Consider the following 16,980-nt stretch of genomic DNA (forward strand, 5'->3'; position numbering starts at 1 on the left):
TGAGAGCTCCAGGCATACATCTGTTGTACATACATACAGGATAAATAAATATCTTTTTAAACGCAAGTAAACAAAAATTCCTCAGTACTGTTTCCTTACTTCAAAGATTTGTTTTGTTTTGTGGCTTTGAGGTGGGTTTGTTTTTGTTTTGTTTTTTGAGTCCGGGTCTCAGTGCATAGCCGTGGCTGGCTTGGAACGCACAGAGATCTGCCTGCCTCTGCAAGTCTCTGCCTCTCCCTCCGTGTTAGCATTCTCAGCTTGTGTGTCCCCCCACACCTGGCTGTGATTTCCTCATAGAAAACTTAAAGTGCATAACCAAGGAAGCACGTGAGACCATGAGCTCCATGCGCTCAGCACCTTGCCTTTAGGGTCCTTGACAAGAAGCTTGGCATTTGTACCTCTGCCACTTTCCCTCTGTACTCTCATTTTTAAATAAAGATAAATACTTTGTGTATCGATGTTTGCCTGCATGCATTTATGTGTGCCACGAGTTGTGCCTGGCACCTGTAGAAGTCAGTAGAGGGCATTAGATTCCCTGGAACTGGAGTTAGAGAAAGCTGTAAATCACCATGTAGGTGCTGTCAATCAAACCCTGGTCCTCTTCAAGAGCAACAAGTGCTCTTAACTGCTAAGTCATCTCTCCAGCCTTTTAATTGCTTGCTTTTTTCTTCATTCCCACCCACTTTGTCTATTTTATACATGTATACAATATAGTTTGGTCACGGTCACCTCCATTTCCCCCCTACTTCTCCCCTTACATAGTTCCCTTCGATGCCTCATCCCCCAAACCCAGTGAGTTTAGTTAGTTCTCCCTCTGCACATGCACAGGAGTGTGGGATCATGCACTGAAGCATGGGCAGCTTAGCTGTGGCCACACCCCCAAATAAAAGGTCTTGCTCTCTTTGAGAGCTGTCACTGCCATTCTCACCTCATTCTCTCTCTCTCTCTCTCTCTCTCTCTCTCTCTCTCTCTCTCTCTCTCTCTCTCACACACACACACACACACACACACACACACACACACAGAGGGAATATCCTCCTCCCAGAACACACATACTCACACACACACACACACGCAGAGAAGAATACCCTTCTCCCAGTGCACATGCACACACACACACACACACACACACACAGGGGAATACCTTCCTCCCAGTACATACACACACACACACACACACACACACACAGGGGAATACCCTTTTCCCAGTGCACATGCACACACACAGAGGGAATAGCCTCCTCCCAGTACACACACACACACACACACACACAGAGGGAATAGCCTCCTCCCAGTACACACACAGACACACTTACACACACACAGAGGGAATAGCCTCCTCCCAGTACACACACACACACACACTTACACACACACAGAGGGAATACCCTCCTCCCTTAGCCATGGGCCTTGTGAGCTCCTGCACCATGCTGCCACTTTGGTGTGACCTCACACAGTTCTTACGCTAACCACAGCTGCTGAGTTCCTGAGTGCAGCAGCCATGTCATGTCGAGAAGACAGCCTTTCAGAGCACTTCTTCACAGCTCTTACATGTGTCCTCTCCTTCCATGTTCCCTGAGCCTTGGGGATGGGCATTTGTATACTCTTCCCATTTGTAAATACAGTGGTCACTTACTGTCAGCACTTGGACCACTTTTGAGTTTCTGTATTGACTGCTGCCTGCTGTATAGCACTTCTCTGACAAAGGTTGATAATAGCACAAATCTGTGAATGTAAATATAATATTAGCAAGTATTTTGATTGCATGGCCATTTAGCAAAACAGCAGACATAGGTTCTGTGGGGATGTGTGGTCTCCTCACTCAGGCTTCTGCTCACCAGAATCACAGTACAGGTGCGAGCTCCCTCCTGAGGAGTAGACCTCAGATCTGTTCAGAAAGCAGTTGGGTGTCACCATAACGGTGATGCCACCGTTGTACCAGTAGGTCTCGGGCAGAATAATACATCTTCTCTCCCTACAGAGCAGCCTACAGAGAGAGCACCTTCCAGCCCCAGGAAAGCTAGCCACCAAGGAGGCCGTTTCCTGACTAGTTCCAGATCAATTGTTTATTATTCCGCAGTGAAAATCCGTGCCGTCTTCAGCATCAGGGTCTCATCGCCTAGTTATGGCCATAGCCTGTGTTAATTGGGAGGCCTCTGGAGCCTCCCTGACTAAGCATTCTTTGAGGATCCCATGACTGGCACTGAATTTTTTTTTTAATAACCCATGTCTCCTGGGAGCAGCATGTAGAACATCTCTGTTTAAACTTCCTTAACAGTTTTGTTTTGTTTTGTTTTTCTATTGCAGACACTTCATGAACTTTATTCCATGGAAGTTTTTTTTTTCCTTTTTTTTTTTTAATTTTTTTATTAGGTATTTTCTTCATTTACATCTCCAGTGCTATCCCAAGAGTCCCCCATACCCTCTCCCACCCATTCCCCTATCCACCCACTCCCACCTCTTGGCCCTGGAGTTCCCCTATACTGAGGCATATAAAGTTTGCACGACCAATGGGCCTCTCTTTCCACCAATGGCCGACTAGGCCATCTTCTGATACATATGCAGCTAGAGTCATGAGCTCCAGGGGTACTGGTTAGTTCATATTGTTGTTCCACCTATAGGGTTGCAGATCCCTTTAGCTCCTTGGGTACTTTCTCTAGCTCCTCCATTCTTTTGTTTTGTTTTTTAATTATCTTATAGGTGAATCTTTTTTCTAAAGTTGTATCTGTTGTGGTAACTAGTATTAATTGGGGGTTTCTACCCAGCTTTGGATCATCCAGTTCCCAGATAAAAGACAGAAAACCTTTATAATAAGCCTTTGTAGCACTAGAGCTGGACAGATATCAACTCTCTGAGGTATTTCTTACTTCCCTGTACCTCGAGATATGACTTGCCGTGTTCCGCCTGGGCTGCTCTTACTGTGGCTGGCCAGCCTGCATGGCCCATGTTCTCATGATCTCTTTCCCCACTGTGTCTTCTTCTCTTCGCTCTTCCTCTCTCCTCAAGTGGGCCTGCCTCAGACCTTAAAGATTTATTTATATTATATATGTGAGTACACTGTAGCTGTCTTCAGACACACCAGAAGAAGGCATCAGATCCCATTACAGATGGTTGTGAGTCACCATGTGGTTGCTGGGAATTGAACTCAGGACCTCTGGAAGAGCAGTCAGTGCTCTTAACTGCTGAGCCATCTCTCCAGCCCCACATAAAAATTAAAACATAAAAAAGCAAAAACACATTATCTTTACAGTAGATGAGCTCACGTGTTTATAAAGTTACTGTAGTTGCTTTCTGAGAGCACATGCATCCTCGAGTGCTGCTTTTTGTGTTGCTTTAACAGAATATCTAGTGCTAGATAATGAATAAAGAAAAGAGTATACTGTTCTGGGGTTGGCATCTGCACGGCTTTGGTCAGGGCTATTTGGTGGGTAGCGTCACATGGCAAGAACGTGGATGGAGCTTGATGAAAAAGTACATTTTTGTTCTTTTATTATTTAAGAGATGGGATGCTTGATATGATTTCCTCCTCTGGCCCTGAACTTATGGGCTCAAGTGGTCTTCCTGCCCCCACCTCCCTAAGACTAGGGTTACAGGCTTATACGACAGTGAGAAAAATGCACTCAAAGGGGAAAGTTAGAGATGTCCCTTGTAACAACCATGCCATCGGTAACTGTTCCCCTCTGTATTCCTTTCTGAGTGTGAAGCCCCCTTCATTTTTCAAAAATTCTCCTGTCTAAGTTGCCAGTAAGGACTTAACACAGCTTTTGGGTAGACTCCCCATTGCAGATCCACTGCCCTCAAGTTCTGGATATGATTTTCAGTCTCTGTCTGTGAGTCCTGTAAGAAACACAGTCCTTGACACCTAAGTGGTTTTAACAGAGACTATTTGTCATTACTTTCTTTGTAAGAGGGATGTCCCAGGTAATCTGTACTGATGGCTTAAATGAAGCTTTACCAGGAGAGAAGTACTTAGGGCTTTTCAAAGACTTTGTAGTTAATTTTTCAATCGTGAGTCTGCTTTTGCACCATGATCAGACACTAATAGAAGTCATGTGTTTTATTTTAGTGATGTCCTCGCATTGCCCATTTTTAAGCAAGAAGAGTCAAGTTTGCCTCCCGATAATGAGAACGAGATTCTGCCTTTTCAGTATGTCCTCTGTGCTGCCACGTCTCCAGCGGTGAAGCTCCACGACGAGACCCTGACCTACCTCAATCAAGGTCAGATGCGTTCTCACTTGCTAGTGCCATTGGAGGCTGTGGGTCTACGATATGTGACATACATGCCTGTGTGGCCCATCAGCTAGACCCTTAGGAGGCGTTCTGTCTGTGTTCCCAACTCCTTGCTCTGCTGCCCTTTTCCGGCTCATGTTCCTCGGTTCTCCTAGTTAGTGCCACTCTACCTGTCTGCGGTTCACCAGTCACAGGGCCCTGGACAAGCTGCTCGACTTCTGTTTCCCTTTCCTTATCTGTAAAATTAATTGACAATAACTTAGAAAGCTCTGTCTATTACATGTGACAGGACATGAAAGTGCCTAGCCCAGTGCCCAGCTCATTTGGTGATAAGAGTGTCAACTTACACATTCTGTAGCTGTACTCTTTCTTCCTGAGTCTAGATAATTGAGTAGGATGGGTGTCATTTGTAATTATTTTTCTTTTAGGACAGTCTTATGAAATCCGAATGCTAGACAATAGAAAACTGGGAGAGCTTCCAGAACTCAACGGCAAGCTGGTGAAGGTAAAACAGGTTGTAGATTTTAGGAGGGGCGTGTGCTTGGTTTGGTTTGGTTTTATTTTTTTATTTTTGTTTTTGTATTTTCCTTGACAAGGTTTTTTTATATATCCTAGGCTGGCCTTGAGCTCTGTATCCTGCCTCAGTTTTAGAGTGTAATGCTGGGATTTCAAAAATGCACCATAATGCATGGCTGTGGTTTCTTTTTTTCCGTTTCATGTTCTATTGGATCCTTAGAGGCAGAGATTAATGGGTTTTTTTTTTTGTTGTTGTTTTTTGTTTTGTTTTGTTTTGTTTGCCACCTTTGCCTGGCAAAGAGACAAACTGATGGATCTTTGGGGTCAGTGTAAGCCTCGCTGTCCTCATGAATTTAAATTAATGATGCAGCTGTGCTTGTGTGCGCATGCCAAGGGCTGAGTGTGGCAGTAAAAGACATCTTGAGGGAGTCAGCTTTCTCTTCCTATCACGTGGGTCCCATGGATTGAATTCAGGATTGTCAGTGTTAGAGGTAAGCGTCTTTACCTGATGAGCCTCCCTCCGGTTCTCAGAGCCTCAGAAGCAGTAGAAGCAGCAGGCTGGCAAGTCCTTGTTCTGGACAGCTTCTGTGAAGTTGGGGTTTTTTTATTTTTGTTTTTTTTTTTTTGTTTTTTTTGTTTTTTGGTTTTTCGAGGCAGGGTTTCTCTGTGTAGCCCTGGCTGTCCTGGCACTCACTTATTTTTGTTTTTAAAGATTTACTTATTTTTTTTATATATTTGAATACATCATCTCTTTCTTCAGACACACCAAAAGAGGGCATTGGATCCCATTACAGATGGTTATGAGCCACCGTGTGGTTGCTGGGAATTGAACTCAGGACCTCTGGAAGAACAGTCAGTGCTCTTAACCACTAAGCCATCTCTCTAGTCCCCCAGTGAAGTTGGTTTTGGTGGCATAAAATCAGTTCCTTGAGGATTTCAATTTTAATAATTGTGTGTGTGTGTGTGTGTGTGTGTGTGTGTGTTGCTGAGGATCAAAACCATAGCCTAGTACATGTTGGGCAGGTGCTTTACCACTGAGCTACATGTAACCCTCGCTGTTAAGTTTCTGGTTCTTTGGATACCTGCCCTTATAAAAAAAACAGAAACTACTATTAATGCCTGTCCTTCTGTCTTATTATATCCTGAGTGTAGAAGAGTCAGCAGTAGGTTTCTGGGGTCTCTGGGGTCACAGGTCTGCTCAGACTTGTGTGGTCTGGTCTGAAAGTACAGGTAGTGTGTGAGCCAGCGTTTCTAACAGGATATTGACTTTGCTAAATTGCATGCACCATCCATCCAGGACTACATATCCAGTGAAGGAGACCTATACATTCTTTGTTTATAAAATGAAAAATAACTAGAACAAAACCAAAAACCTCAGCAGCTACTGTTGATGGATAGAGAATTTTGTTTGTTTTTGTCAACAGTAAGGATTTGGAGAACTCAAAGAACACTAAGTACAGGAGTTTTAACAGCAGGTGTAAAAGGGGGTGGGGAGATGGGCAACTACCTCACAAAGTGAGAGGAGCTTAAGGATAGTGGCTGGAAGTAGCCTGTGACCCCAGTGTTTATAGGTTGAATTGGCAATGCGTGCACCTGAAGGATTATGCTGGCATGCACAGAATGCCTCTCAATGCTGGCAGGATGGCTCAACAGGGAAAAGTGCTGTCCCCAAGAGTAGATGACTTTGGGGCCCACTTGGTGTAAGGAGAGAATCTGTGGCATGCATCCACTCCCTCCAATAAAGAAAGAAAGAAGGGGCTGGAGAGATGGCTCAGTGGTTAAGAGCAACAACTGCTCTTCCGAAGGTCCTGAGTTCAAATCCCAGTAACCACATGGTGGCTCACAACCATCCATAGTGAGATCTGACTCCCTCTTCTGGTGCATCTGACGACATCTATAGTGTACTTAGATATAATAATAAATACATCTTTAAAAAAAAAGAATTTAGAGCCAGGCGTGGTGGTGCACGCCTTTAATCCCAGCACTTGGGAGGCAGAGGCAGGCGGATTTCTGAGTTCGAGGCTAGCCTGGTCTACAAAGTGAGTTCCAGGACAGCCAGGACTACACAAAGAAACCCTGTCTGGGAAAAAAAAAAAAAAAAGAGGAAGAATTTAAAAGAAAAAAAGAAAAAGAAAAAAGAAAGAAAGAAGGACATGTAATAAGACATATAAAACCAAAAAATAAACCAAACAAATGCTGGGTGATGCTGGTGCACGCCTTTAATCCTAGTATGGGGGAGGTAGAGGCAAGCAGATCTGTGAGTTTGAGACAGCCAGGGCTACATAGAGAAACCCTGCCTCAAAGAAAAGTTAAAGGAAATAAAAAAGGCACAGCAAATGCTAGATTGTGTCTAGAAACCGAGCAGCATTAGCTCTGCTAGTTTTCTTTGTCTGGTTTGTCTGGTTTGCTAGCCGCTGACGACATTGTCCTTCCTTTAGAGCATATTCCGCGTAGTGTTCCACGACAGGCGACTGCAGTACACTGAGCACCAGCAGCTGGAGGGCTGGAGGTGGAACCGACCAGGAGACAGGATTCTCGACATAGGTGAGTCCAGAGAAGCTGTCGCTCAGAAAGCACTCGTGCCTGTGAGTCAGAGCTGGGTTCCTTACTTGTTCCATTTGATTGGTGAGCCTCAGAGGCTGAGTTAGCAGGGGTGTTGAAGTGGTTGTCCCTAGGCGTAAGAAAGACACGTGCAAGGCAACCTTAGGATTGAGGTAGGACGTGAACAGTAAGCTCCAAAGCAGTTACAAAAAGGTTTTGTTTGGACTGTGGTCATATAAACCATGTGTTCCTGTGTATAGTATAAAAGCTCATTGTCCATTTTAAATGGGCAGTTGAGTAATATTAGGTGTGTTTATGTTGTCTGCTCTTAGTGTGGCTTTTCATTCCACGTTCCTCAGCCTCATTAACCACTCTCCTGCTCTGTCACTGTCCAGGGACCTCACTCAGTGTTTTCCCTCTGTGACTGCCTTCTGAGATCCGTTCATGTTGTAGCATATGTCAAAATTTCTTTCCTTAAGGCAGGACAGTATTCATTCAGGGTACAGCACACTCTGCCTGCTGAGGGCTAGGGCAGCTTTGACTGTTAGGCTCCTTTGAGCAGTGTTCCTGTGACATGGATATGATAATGTTTGTTTGAGTCTCTGCTTTGGTCTCTCATTTGTCTGAAGCAAGATCTCATTCTGTGGCCTGGGCTGGCTGAACTCACAGTGATCCTCCTGATTCTGTCTCTTGAGTGGAGTCTATTGACATGAACTGTCCCACTTGATGCTTCCATTCTTATTATTAAGAAGAGGGAGTGCTGGGCCGTGTGCAGTTCTACTGTTAATTTTCTATAGAGAAATGCCTGTAATACTTTTTGCCTTAATGTTCCCTCCTTATTTGACAATATTTGTCCCTTTTTTTTTTCTGTGGTGCTGGGTATAGAACCAAGGGTCTTGCAGTCTTGCACATTAGTCAAGCTCTACAGCTGGCTGACTTATGGATGGCCTCAGCCTTTTTCTTTTTTAACTATTTATTTATTTATTTATTTATTTAGTGTATATGAATACATTACACCAGAAGAGGGTATGGAATCCCATTACAGATGGTTGTGAGCCACCATGTGGTTGCTGGGAATTGAACTCAGGACCTCTGGAAGAGCAGTCACTGTTCTTAACTGCTGAGTCATCTCTCCAGCCTGGACTCAATTTTTTTTTAAGGATTTATTTTATTATTACTACTATTATTTTTCAAACACAGTCCTACTCTGTAGCCCTAACAGGCCTAGAATTTGCTGCGTAGACCAGGCTGGCCTTGAATTTAGAATAATCTGCCTGACAAGTGCTGGGGTTAAAGGTGTGTTCAATCATGCTTAGCTGATTTATTATTTTCATTTAAATTTTTATTTCCTTTTAATGTATTTTTTTACTTATTTTATTTTTCCAAGACAGAGTCTTACTATGTAGCTCTGGCTGTCCTAGAATAGCTGTGTGGGCAGCCTGGCCTCAGAGTCAGAGATCTGCCTTCCTCTGTCTCCCAGGTGCTGAAATTAAAACATAGGCCCAAATTACTGGGTTTGTTTTCTATTTTTTTTTTTTTTCTTATTTTATTTTATGTGTGTAGGTCTTGTGTCTGCATATGTTTATGCAAAACATTTCTGGACCCAGGGGAGCCAGAAGAGGTTTTTGGATCCCTTGGATCTGGAATTGCAGATTGTTGTCAGCTGCCATGTGGGCGTTGGGTTTTGAACTAGGGGTCCTTTCTGCTTCCACCCTGTGGGTTTAGGGATTGACCTCAATAGTCAGGCTTGGTAGTAAGTCCCTTCCTTTCCTGGCCGTGCCATGTGGCCACAGAGGACCCACTCCAGCAGCCTGCCTGGTGTTGCATCCAGTCCTTAGGTTTCTGCCTTGCTGTGCGGGGCTGCACACTGTGCTTACATTCCCAAGGCGAGGCTTTCTGCCTCTCGGCCTGCACTTGAGGTGTTTTCTCCTATTTTGCTATACTAAATATTGTCTTCCCTAAGTGGTAGGATCTTGGCAATACAGCATGCAGTCTGTCTGTCTGTCTGTCTGTCTGTCTCTCTCTCTCTCTCTCTCTTAGATCCTGACGTGCGTCTCTGGTCTTCAGGTGCTTACTGTTTTCTCTTGAGAAGCATAGCTACAAAGCAAGCTTAACTATTACTCATTTTGCCTGAGAAAACACTGGTTATCGTACAGATAATCTAAAAATCTTTATGATATCGACCTGAGGATAACTCCAACACAACCAGCAGGCTGCACGGGGCCTCCTTAGTGCTTTCTTACTTGAATTACTGATGCCAGACAGGAGTGTAGTTATATCACAGTTGCAGCAATAGTGCTGCCCAGGCTTATTCCTACTTTCTATTGTTATTGTTTGGTTTTGGTTTTCTCCGTGTAGCCCTGGCTGTCCTGGAACTGGCTTTGTAGACCAGGCTGGCCTAAAATTTAGAGAGATCCATCGCTTCTGCCTCCTGTGCACTGGGATTAAAGGTGTATGTCACCACCGCCCCTCCTTCTATCCCCAGTTTTAATGTTAATAATTAAAAACAGAAAGTGGTATTTGAGTTATGTCATATGCAGTATAAATCTAGTTTGAGTGTTCCTCTTCAGTGTAGTGCTTTTTATTGTGCCACAGGTTATATCTCTTCTCTGAACAATTCCTCCTCTGACCATGATGTCATATCTCCTTTACACAGACAGTCCTTATGATGGGCTTTCTGGCAGTAATGCTAAGCAGAACTTAGTATAATTCATAATTTCCTGGTCCTCATTCTCAAGATATAGAAGTAGAAGAATTTTGAGTTTGAGGGTAGTTTAGGCAATATAGTTGAGACCTTGTCTCAAAAAATTTATGATTTTGATATTATAGCTAGTATGTAGACTTAATCCATCACAATTGGTTGCTTTCTTACATAAAATAACATGGTAGCCACGAGCATGGTGGCACATGTCTATAGTTCTAGCTACTCAAGAAGCTGAGGCGGGAGAATTACTTGAGCCCAGGCATTGCTTCGAGACCCCCATCTTAAAAACAACACCAAGGAGCTCTGAGAACTGTTGAGTGCTTCCCATTGTATTTCTCAGATATTCCAATGTCTGTGGGTGTCATTGATCCCAGGGCCAATCCTACCCAGCTAAACACAGTGGAGTTCCTGTGGGACCCTTCAAAGAGGACATCTGTGTTTATTCAGGTAAGGCACTGCAGTTGTCAAAATAGTCAGAAAGCCTGCCTGTTACTACCATGAAGCCTAGTAGGGCTGCAGGTGCGACTCAACTGTAGAGTGCTTCCTTAGCTTGCAGAAAGCCTGGATTTGAGCCTTTGTACCCCATAAACCTGGAGTAGTGGTACACACCACAAATCTCAGCTCTTGGGTAGTAGAGGTAGAAGGATCAAAGTCACATGGTCTGTTCAAGGTAGTCTGAGTTATGTGAGCTGGGTAGAAGAAAACAATGAATAAGTTAACAGTAAAAAAGAAAAGTATAATAAACTTAAAATTGTTTTTGTGCAGGTGGACATGGTAGTGCATGCCTTTAATTCTGCCACCACCGACAGGTATCTGAATTCTGAGACCAGCCTGGTCTACATATAGAGCTCCAGGATAGCCAGGGCTACATAGAGAGACCCACATCTCAAAACAAAAAACAAAGTGTGTGTGTGTGTTTGTGAGAATAGTGTGAGAGAGAGTATGAGTGTGTCAAGAGTCCTCGTGCACAAGTCTGCACAGTGAACACACGTCTCTGTTTTTCAGGATTCTAGCCTCTCGAGGTCAGGCTTTTCAATATGAGGAGTTTCCACAGTTTATTTACTTAAATATCTAAAGTGTTTGCTGTTTGGCTGCATTATATACTATTCTTTGATCATAGATAATTTGTCTAACAATTATTTAACATGTAAACTGTTCTATTTTTCCATTGTTAGCCAGAAGTTTATTTTGAATATACATAGACTTAAAGTTTGATTTGCATATATGAATTATGTCCTTTAGGCAAACTCCTCAGAATTCTTTATTCCTCTTTTGTTGTTGTTGTTGTCGTTGTTGGTTTTTTGAGACAGGGTTTCTCTATGTAGCCCTGGCTGTCCTGGAACTAAGACCTATCTGCAGCTGCCTCCTGAGTGCTGGGATTAAAGATATAGGCACCACTGCCTTGCTTATGTGTAATCATTTCAACCAGTGGTTAATTAGATAGTTACCTTTGAGGTAGAGGTAGAAGGTCACTATGTTAATACTTTGTATACAGGATTTTAAGACTTTGAATAGTGGTCTCTTGGAATAGGAATAGTCTTTGAAATATTTATTTTTAGATGATGTGTATGTGTGGTAGAGTGTGGGCGTGTACACATGAGTGCAGGTGTCCACAGAGGCCAGAGGCATCTGATCCCAGTGGTTGTGAGCCATCTGCTGTGGGTCCTGGGAACTGAACTTGGATCCTCTGAAAGAATAGTCGGTGCTCTTAACTGCTGAATGGTCTGTGCAGCCCTCAGGAGTAGTGTTTGCAGCTTAGAGTGATTGAGCAGTTAATCCAAGCTAGTAAGTAGTCAGATAGACAGAGTTGACCCTCTGACCCAGCAAATCTCCTGTTACCTGAACTTTAGTATCTGCTGTGTTCTAAGCCTGACTGTGCCTCCTTTTCAAAGCTAGATGGACTCCCTGGCATTGTTTGTGTGGCTGCCTGTTCTCAGAGGAGTTCATTCCTGTGGTTCTTCACAGTGGCCTTTTCTGTGGGGCGGGGTCTTTGATAGTTACTAGTTGTTTACATTGTGAATTGCTAACAGGTCTCCAGTTTCCTCCATTAGAGTGTAAGAGATGGAAAGATTTAAGTGATAAATGCCTAGCAGAGGTTTTGCCTCTGGCCTGGCCAGTGGCAGTGATGCTTGGTGTCACTTCCTTTCAGGTGCACTGCATCAGCACTGAGTTCACCATGAGGAAGCATGGCGGGGAGAAGGGGGTGCCATTCCGAGTGCAGATCGATACCTTCAAGGAGAATGGGAACGGAGAGTACACAGAGCACTTGCACTCGGCCAGCTGCCAGATCAAAGTCTTCAAGGTGTCCCAGGCCATGTGCCCGTCTTAAAACCGTTTCTGTGTGTGTTTGTATCTCAGTGTAACCCTGGAATTCACTGTGTAGACCAGGCTAGCCTTGAACTCAGAGATCTCCCTGCCTCTGCTGGGATTTAAAGCCGTGAGCCACCACACCCATCTGTAAGCTTTCTCCGTCTTTCTGTGTTAACATGAGGTGACATGGTAGCGAGTCAACTTGTTTGTTTTTCAGACTACAAATTGTCTAAGCTAGAGTCAGCGACACAACCTCTGAAGTACATCCAAAACAACCCAAGCAGTCATGAGAATTAGGCAGCAAAAGCTGACCAGTCAGGGCCAACAGCACAGACTGAGGCGCTAGCTGCATTTTTAAACATCCATTTTAGTTAAGAATTTATGCAGATGACAAAAAAATTAATTCTGCTCAGACCACTACTGATCAGTCAGGGCTGCAGAAGAGACTCAGAAACTGAGCTGTGACCCCAAATCAGAAAGTCAGAAATCCACCACCATCTGGTGACTTGTCTGGCATTCATGTCTCGACTTGCCAGTCAGGATGTCAGTTACAAGAGAGGTCTCAGGAGCGTAAAACTTCATATGACCCCTATTTAGATGGGAATTTTATTCAAAATGGCTTCAGTTTGGTTCCTTCTTACAAATGTAGTTTATGTAGAGTTAGGTGGGGGCGGAGATGGTGAGTAGCAAGAACTTGTAAAGTGAACAGATGGCTAAACTGGATTCTTCTTGTTTGTTTGTTTGGTTTTTGTTTTTTTTTGTTTTTTCGAGACAGGGTTTCTCTGTGTAGCCCTGGCTGTCCTGGAACTCACTCTGTAGACCAGGCTGGCCTCAAACTCAGAAATCCACCTGCCTCTGCCTCCCAAGTGCTGGGATTAAAGGCGTGCGCCACCACTGCCCGGCTCTAAACTGGATTCTTGATAAAGCCTGTTGAACTAGTAATAGTAAGCTCTTCTATATTGCAGAAATCATGCAAAGTTGACTGATTTAGGTACATTAATAGTTTGTATTTCTATTTATTTATTGTTTTTGCTGTTTTGGGGCAGTTGTGAGGCAGTGGCTTAGTCATAGCTTAGAGCTGCCTTAGATTTACTAAGCAACCAAGAATGGCCTTGAGCTCCTGATATTTCTGCTTATAGCATCTAAGTACTGGGACTCTCTGCACGTGCCCACGTGCCCACACCTCAGTGTTGATCTGTGTAAGGTCCACACCAGTGTGGGCGAGCTGGGCACACAGCAGGGTTTTGTTTCAAACAGAAAAGGAAGCAGGGAAGGAAAGAGGGAAGAAGGGGCCTCTGGACACTACATTGCCTCCCTTAGTGCTCTTACCCTGAGCCCTCACCTTCCTCACCGTTTGCTGCGCATGCTCTAATCCCCTTTGGTTCTTTGATGGGCATGCATGCATAGGTGCATGCATATTCTCCTTTCTCTGAAACATAAGTGGGAGTATACTGTATGCATTGGGTTTTTTCCAGTTAGCTATGTGCTTTAGAGGTCTTTCTATCTATTAATCTTTCCAACCAGCTCAAACATTTAAATATCCTATTTTCAGACAGTGCAGGTGATGCACATAGCCTCTAAGTTACTATACACATGTTTGTTTTATATGTGAAGATTTCTGTGTTTTAAAGTAGTATTTATGGCTCAAAGTGTAAGTTAGTTTGTCCGTCTGTCCATCTGTTCGTCCTTACTTTCTTTCTCGCTCTCTTCCTTTAAGACAGGGTTTCTCTGTATAGCAGGATTTGCAGACCAGGCTGACCTTGAACTCAGAGAGATCTGCCTGCTTCTGGCTCTGGAGTGCTGTGATCAAAGGTTGAATTTAAAGCAATGTATTTCTCATTCCAGCCTAAGGGTGCAGACAGAAAACAAAAAATAGATAGAGAGAAAATGGAGAAACGGACGCCCCATGAAAAAGAGAAATATCAACCTTCTTATGAGACAACCATACTCACCGAGGTAAAAGGATTTTTCCGTTCATATTTGTACTGTCAGTCAGTCATTCATCTGTTCATTCTGTCGTGCTGAGAGCAGACCTGGAGCCTCGTGCATATTAGGCAAGCACACTGTTGCTGAGCTACAGCCTCTACCATGCTGGCACGCACGGGAGCGTGCACACACACACACACACACACACACAGGCACGCATGACATGGAGCCTCGTGCATGTTAGGCAAGCACGCTGTTGCTGAGCTACAGCCTCTACCATGCTGGCACGTACGGGAGCGTGCACACACACACACACACACACACAGGCACGCATGACATGGAGCCTCGTGCATGTTAGGCAGGCACGCTGTCGCTGTGCTCTGAGCTTGGTCCTGAGCTTATTTTCCTGACTGCAGAAGATAAGCGCTATTGACGTGAGAGTGGAGTACTTGACAGAGCATGGTGCTTTCTTGTTGCCTAAGTCTTCCTTTCTTTTCAGTGTTCTCCGTGGCCTGAGATCACCTACGTCAACAATTCCCCATCCCCTGGCTTCAACAGCTCCCATAGCAGTTTCTCTCTTGGGGAAGGGTAAGTGTGGGAAAAGCAATTGGATTATGATTGTACTAAATATGGGTCCTTTTATTACATCATCAGCAAGGCCTTCCCAAAGTAATGCTTCTAATTAGTCAGTCTGACCGCTGCTGAAAAGCATGGAGTTTCCCCCTTAAACAATATCAGGTAGCATCAGACGATGTCAGGTCCCTGCTCCTGTGGGAGATTTAGTGATGGAACGTGGTAGTCTGGGCTCTAGCTCCACCTTATCTGTATGCCTTGTGGTTTTTTCACGTTTGATGCTTGCAGCAGAGAATGGGAATTGGAAGCAGGCTGCACAGGCAGTCAGGGTTTATTTGTTTGTTTTCTTGTTAATATTACAGAATATGTAGTAAATGTGCAGCAGCTTGGTCTTCAAGTGGTTCTGAAGTAACAGGAGTGGGGCTATCCCTAAAGCTGCTGCCTGTCTATGGGTTAGGTTCTAGCAGGGCTGCCTTGTCTGGCCTCAGTGGGAAAGGAAGTGCCTAGCCCCAAAGAAACTTGATGTGCCAAGGTGGGGAATATCTTGGGGGGTGGTAGGAAGGGAGGGGAGGGCTCCAGTCTCTCAGAGAAGAAGGGAGGGAGGATTGTGGGAGGGGGGGAGTGGGGGCAGTGAGCAGGATGTAAAGTGAAATAAACAAATAAGAATTAAAAAAAAAAAAGAATAAAGAATGCTGTGGAGCCCTGAGGTGTGACTCTGCGGTAGAGCATTTGACTGCTATGTAGTGATTCAGCCCTGGGTTTGGTTGTCAGCATCACAATTAAGAAACACATAAAAGGAGCCAATTGTTTGGTTTTGGATTTGGATTTATTTATTCTGTGTCCAATCAACTTCTTAAAAGGTGTATGAGCGGGGGCTGGCGAAATGGCTCAGAGGTTAAGAGCACCGACTGCTCTTCCAAAGGTCCTGAGTTCAGTTCCCAGCAACCACATGGTGGCTCACAACCATCAGTAATGGGATCTGATGCCCTCTTCTGGTGTGTCTGAAGACAGCTACAGTGTACTTACATATAATAAATAAATAAATCTTTAAAAAAAAAAGGTGTATGAGCAACTTAAATGTTTGACAAGTAACAGCTAAGAACCAATACCTTTTCTTTGAGTATTAGTTATAAAAGGAATACATCTGTTTAGAACCTTGATGTCATTGCTAAGTTTGAATATCAAACTTAAATTTTTCAAATACAGCAGAAATGAAGAAGAAAGGGTTTTTGTTTGTTTGTTTGTTCAAGACAGGGTCTTGGTGTGTATTGTTGTCTAGCCTTGAGCTCTTATATAGCAGGGCTAGGACTTTTATATTCCAGTAATTTTTTCTTTTTGAACTTAGAGCCTTATGCATTCTAGGCAAATATTTTACACTAAACTATATTTCTGTCCCCCTGCAGGTATTTATTATGCCATAATTTATTCTATCTGTTTCTATTTACTGAAATTTTGATATTTTTTCCTAGATTCCTCAGTCATTAAAAAAATGTTTCAAATGCTATAGTTTCTTCCCTTCCCCTGAAGTTACTGAGTTATTAGCACACAGATTAAGTACTGTGTTGGAGAAGAGTGTTTTCAGAGGAAGCAGAGATTCTCTGAGCTCTCTAACGTGAGAGCTGTTGTGACAGTGAGTCGTGAGGTACTGTACACAGAGTGCTATGGACTCACCCTTCATCTTCATCTTCTCTCCCTAGAAATGGCTCGCCCAACCACCAGCCGGAGCCACCCCCTCCAGTCACGGATGTAAGTCTAAAACCAATGTCAGTGATTTGTAGTGTGTAGCACTGTTGTGGTGACTGATTCTGTCACATGCTGTTTTCACTCACTTCACAAACGCTTCCTGCATTTCACCTCTGACCTGGAGGTGTACTGGGGACCAGAGACAAGCAGGGCCTTGAGGAGGTGTACTGGGGACCAGAGACAAGCAGGGCCTTGAGGAGGTGTACTGGGGACCAGAGACAAGCAGGGCCTTGAGGAGGTGTACTGGGGACCAGAGACAAGCAGGGCCTTGAGGAGGTGTACTGGGGACCAGAGACAAGCAGGGCCTTGAGGAGGTGTACTGGGGACCAGAGATAAGCAGCGCCTTGAGGAGGTGTACTGGGGACCAGAGACAAGCAGCGCCTTGAAGAGGTGTACTGGGGACCAGAGACAAGCAGCACCTTGAGGAGGTGTACTGG

At 44.2% G+C, this 16,980-nt stretch overlaps 1 protein-coding gene across 5 annotated transcripts in view; it reads left to right on the top strand.

Moving 5' to 3' along the window:
- The window catches only part of Tfcp2 (transcription factor CP2), a 44,567-nt gene that overhangs the window by 15,303 nt on the left and 12,284 nt on the right, over nucleotides 1-16,980 (top strand). For all 5 annotated transcript variants that reach the window (XM_021184127.2, XM_021184128.3, XM_029469599.2 and 2 more), the window contains 8 exons: nucleotides 4,067-4,218; nucleotides 4,659-4,735; nucleotides 7,185-7,290; nucleotides 10,332-10,438; nucleotides 12,141-12,293; nucleotides 14,147-14,257; nucleotides 14,727-14,815; nucleotides 16,498-16,546. In XM_021184127.2, coding sequence (XP_021039786.1) covers nucleotides 4,067-4,218; nucleotides 4,659-4,735; nucleotides 7,185-7,290; nucleotides 10,332-10,438; nucleotides 12,141-12,293; nucleotides 14,147-14,257; nucleotides 14,727-14,815; nucleotides 16,498-16,546 — 844 coding nt within the window. The remainder of the gene's footprint in view (nucleotides 1-4,066; nucleotides 4,219-4,658; nucleotides 4,736-7,184; nucleotides 7,291-10,331; nucleotides 10,439-12,140; nucleotides 12,294-14,146; nucleotides 14,258-14,726; nucleotides 14,816-16,497; nucleotides 16,547-16,980) is intronic.

The sequence above is a fragment of the Mus caroli genome, unplaced genomic scaffold, assembly GCF_978045245.1.
Source record: "Mus caroli unplaced genomic scaffold, Mus_caroli_1 scaffold_16, whole genome shotgun sequence".
NCBI lineage: Eukaryota > Metazoa > Chordata > Mammalia > Rodentia > Muridae > Mus > Mus caroli.